Below are 4,589 nucleotides of genomic sequence, written 5' to 3' on the forward strand. Positions count from 1 at the left end.
GATGTTTCTCTCTCATCGATGTTTCTAACTCTCTATCCCTCTCCCTTCCTCTCTGTAAAAAATCAATAAAATATATTAAAAAGAAAACAAGCAGAATATAGGGTCCATCCAATGGCCACGCTCAGTGCTAAAGAGGAGACTGGAGCAGGGAAGGGAACTGGAAGTGTTTGCGGAGTGCGGTATTTTAGTTACAGTGCCGGCAGGAAACAGGAAGCGCGAAGGCCCTGAGTGGGATTGTGCCAGGCGGGCGATAGGAGTGTGGAAGGGGCCAGTGTGGCTGGAGGGGCTGTGGGGGTGGGGGGAGACACCAAAGGAGGTGAGGACGCAGGGCGTCCGGGGCCCTTAGAAGTCCTGGTTTACTCAGGGTAGTCTGTAATTATTAATAGGGCCTGTTTTCATTCTCAAGTGTCTTTGCCATTAAATGGAAAATTATAGGATTATCCTACCTAGAGGTCATTGTAACCTGAAACCTATATGTGCATGTTAACCAATATGATCCCAATAAATTCAATAAAAAAATAAAAGTAAAAAGATACATCTTCAAAAAAAGGTCATTGTAAAGACTATGGCTTTTTTTTTTTTTAATGCTCACCTGAGGATATGTTTATTTTAGAGAGAGAGGAAGGCAGAGAGAGAGGGAGAGAGAGATAAACACTGATGCAAGAGAGAAGCATCTATTGGTTGCCTCCCGAATGCACCTTGGCTGGGGTTTGAACCCAAACCCTAGGTATGTACCCTGACTGGGATCGAACCTGCAACCTTTTAGTATATGGATGCTCCAACCAACTGAGCATCCAGCCAGAGCAAAGCTATGGCTTTTATATGCTACCTGGGAACACCATTTAGGCCACTATCATATGATACCTATATTCATATGTATAATGTTATATATAGTTACATGTGCATATATACTATATAGTATGATGTATAATTTTATATGTAAATATTTATTAGCGATTGATAGGCTTGTGCATAGGTGTAGTATGTAGGTATGGTAGGCCCCCCAAAGATGTCACATCCACATTCCCAGAACCTGTGAATACGTTACCTTACAGGGCAAAAGAGACTTTGCAGATGGGACTTGAGTCAAGATGATCCGGGTTATCTGAGTGGCTCTAAATGTAATCACAAGAGCCCTTAGGAGAGGGAGGTGGGAGGTTTGGAGTCAGGAGATGGGACAGGGAAGCAGAAGGGATGTGCCCACAGTCCAAGGAATGCAGGCGACCTCCACAAGCTGGACAGCCTCCTGCACACCTCCTACTGGGGATGTGCCCGCAACCAAGGTACATGCCCTTGACCGGAATCAAACCTGGGACCCTTCAGTCTGCAGGCCAACACTTTATCCACTGAGCCAAACCGGTAAGGGCAAGGCTATGGCTTTTATATGCTACCTGAGACCACCATTTAGGCCACTATCATATTATACCTATATTCATATATATAATATGTTATATATAATTACATGTGCATATATACTACATAGTATGATGTATAATTTTATATGTAAATATACACTATCTATAGATAGGCTTGTGCATAGGTATAGTATGTAGGTATGGTAGGCCCCCCAAAGATGTCACATCCACATTCCCAGAACCTGTGAATACGTTACCTTACAGGGCAAAAGAGACTTTGCAGATGGGACTTGAGTCAAGATGATCCGGGTTATCTGAGTGGCTCTAAATGTAATCACAAGAGCCCTTAGGAGAGGGAGGTGGGAGGTTTGGAGTCAGGAGATGGGACAGGGAAGCAGAAGGGATGTGCCCACAGTCCAAGGAATGCAGGCGACCTCCACAAGCTGGACAAGGCAAGAAGGTAGGTTCTCTCCTGGAGGCTCCGGAAGTCACACAGTCCGGCTGACACCTTGATTTTAGCGCAGTGCAAGTCGACGAGTCCAAAACCAATTTAGAACTTCTGATCTCCAGATCGGTAAAATAATAAATCTGTGTTGTTTTAAGCCACCAAGTTTTTTAGTGATTTGTTAATAGCAGACATAGGAAAGGAATACTAGTACAATAGGGTGCCCATGGGTCCAGACCTGTGTCTGATAGTTATCCTACTACAAACACACACACACACAGACACACACACACACACACACACACACACACTCACGCTCAAACAGGACCTATATGTTTGTCTTCCCATCTCAGCCCAAAATATCGCCCTGCACACCCCAGACCTAGCAACTCAATACATTTGAAATGGAGGGCCCCAACTAAAGCTGGCTACAACCTTTTCCCAGATGGGGGGCTCTTATGGAAAAGACTAGAACTAGGGTTTCCTTAAGCCCAGCCCGAAGCAAACACTTCTGCAGACCAGGCCTGCAGGGGCTCATTCCCAGCCCCGAGCTCCAAATCTGGTGCCTGGAGGCTGCGAGCTTCCTAGACAAACTTGCCTGGGCATTTTGCTTCAAGAATCCCCTTCCTCTGCACCTGGCAGGACCCAGGGGAAATTTTACAGGGTAGAGAGGGGTGATAAGAAGGGTCTTCACATGCCTGGCCGGCATGGCTCAGTGGTTGAGCGTCAACCAATGAACCAGGAAGTCACGGTTTGATTCCTGGTCAGAGCACATGCCCGGGTTGTGGGCTCGATCGCCAGTGTGGGGCGTGCAGGAAGCAGCCGATCTATGATTCTCTCTCATCACTGATGTTTCTATTTCTCTCTCCCTCTTCTTTTCTCTCTGAAATCAATAAAAATATCTTTTTTTAAAAAAGAAGGGTCTGCACAGGAGCTGCTGCGTGGAGAACGGGTAGGTGGGGAAACTGAGGCCAAGAGAAGGAGTGGGGTGAGTCAAAAGCTGCCTGGGTTACCCCAATGCAGGGCTCCAGTAAATGGTGGGGTGGAGCAGATGCAGGGGAAAAGGCCTGCAGGTGAAGGACCAGCGCAACCTGCAAATGATAGGAGCGGGGCGGGGCCAGAGCAGGGGCGTGGCCACGATATGGGCGGAGCCGACAGGCCTAGAACAAGGGCGGGACCTCAGGTGGTGGGGAGGGGCAGTGTCGGAGAGGGCGGGAACATGGATGTGGGCGGGGTCTCCTGGAGGCGGAGCCAGACCTGGGAGGGGCGGGGCATACATCAGGGCAGGGGTGGATCTCGCCAGGAGGATGAAGAAACAGGACTCGCTAAGGGGCGGGATGCGGGACGGGGCGGGGCTTAGAGGGAGAGGCCGCGAGGGGCGGGGCCACCGCGGTATCCGGTCGGGTGGGTCGGGCTTAAGGGCAGAGCAAACGCCGCCGCCCCAGCTACGGAGCTGGGTGGGTGCGCCGGAAATTTCCCCGATGAGACCTGCGTATTTCCGGTCAAGATGGCGGCGCCCACGAGAGTCAGGTGCGGGCGACTCTGTCTTCAGTAGCGGCGGCGACTCGAGGCCCGGAGAGGTGAGGCGCGCCCCGCTCTGGCTCCCCTCTTCGGAGAGGAGGGAGGAGATTCGTTGATAGGACGACCCAAGGGGGAGCTGGTTGCTTTGGAGGCGGGACAGCGGCGTTGCTAAGAGACGGGGACGCGCGCACTGGACATCGGGGAGGGGGTTGCTAGGAGAGTGGGTGGGGCCTGTTGCTAGGGAGGGAGGCGGGGCTAGTGGCTTTGGGGAAGGGTCCCGCAGGTTTGAAGGAAGGAAAGGAAGCGGGCAGTGGTTAAGTGGGTGTGGGCAGAGCGGTTCCGTGTCATGGGGGGGCGCCGGGCTCCCCTAAAACGCCACCTTCTCAGCAGACCCCCAGGAGTCGACCCTCCAGGACACCAGAGCTCCTTCCGCGGTGACCCTCCCCTACCCCGCAACACACGCTCCCCTTCTCCACAAGCAGCCCATGGCGGACCAAGGCTCGGGGGGCAGCCGCCTCCCCCTGGCGCTGCAGGCCTACTGCAGATGGCCATCACGGCGGGCTCTGACGAGCCGGACCCCCCTCCGGAACCCATGAGTGAGGAGGTAAAGGGTGGGGTGCAAGAAGCCCGGGGGAGGGGCGTGGGGACAGCTATATCTGGGGAAGCGTGGCTCGGGGGGCTGGGAGCTGGAGTTTTCCGGGGTGTGTGTGTGTGGGGGGGGGGTTGCGGGAGCCCGGGTGTGACGGCGCAATCGGCTATATTTGTGCTAGATGCGGTCCTTGTAGCCGAGATGAGGGTCAGATCTCAGAACGGTCGGAGGGGCCAGATCCCGGGGGTCCCATGCTGGGAGGTAGACTAGCCTCGTGGAAGAAAGAAAAGCAAACAAGGCTGGATTCCGCCGCATCCAGCTGTGTGACCTTGGGTATCACTCAGTCTCTCTTGGCCTCAAGGTCCCCATTTGCAAGTTGAGGATGATAAGAGTAACGGCACTCAGGGCGGTTCTGAGGTTGCAGTTGCAGTAGCGCTCCTGCAGGCAGCTGGGGCTCCCAGCGGGTGTGGTCAGCTGGTTGAGGGTGGTCCCAGGCACCCAGAGGTCACCTGTTTCCTGTTCCTGGTCAGGGCACACGGCCCGGGTTGTGAGTTTGATCCCCGGGTGGGAGGCTTGCAGGAGGCAGCTGATCAGCATGTCTCTCACATCAATGCTTCTAATCTCCTTTCTCTAAAATAGATAACAATAATAATAATTAATAATAAAATTTTTTTAGCCC

At 52.7% G+C, this 4,589-nt stretch overlaps 1 protein-coding gene across 1 annotated transcript in view; it reads left to right on the forward strand.

Annotated features, from left to right (window-relative positions):
- Window positions 1-3,548: 3,548 nt before the first annotated feature.
- Window positions 3,549-4,589, forward strand: part of HSPBP1 (HSPA (heat shock 70kDa) binding protein, cytoplasmic cochaperone 1) — an 11,710-nt gene continuing 10,669 nt past the window's right edge. Inside the window, 3 exon segments of the mRNA XM_005863326.2 lie at window positions 3,549-3,769; window positions 3,771-3,857; window positions 3,860-3,925. Of these exon segments, the coding sequence (XP_005863388.2) occupies window positions 3,668-3,769; window positions 3,771-3,857; window positions 3,860-3,925 (255 nt within the window). The 5' untranslated portion in view covers window positions 3,549-3,667.

This window comes from Myotis brandtii, unplaced genomic scaffold (assembly GCF_000412655.1).
Source record: "Myotis brandtii unplaced genomic scaffold, ASM41265v1 scaffold1763, whole genome shotgun sequence".
NCBI lineage: Eukaryota > Metazoa > Chordata > Mammalia > Chiroptera > Vespertilionidae > Myotis > Myotis brandtii.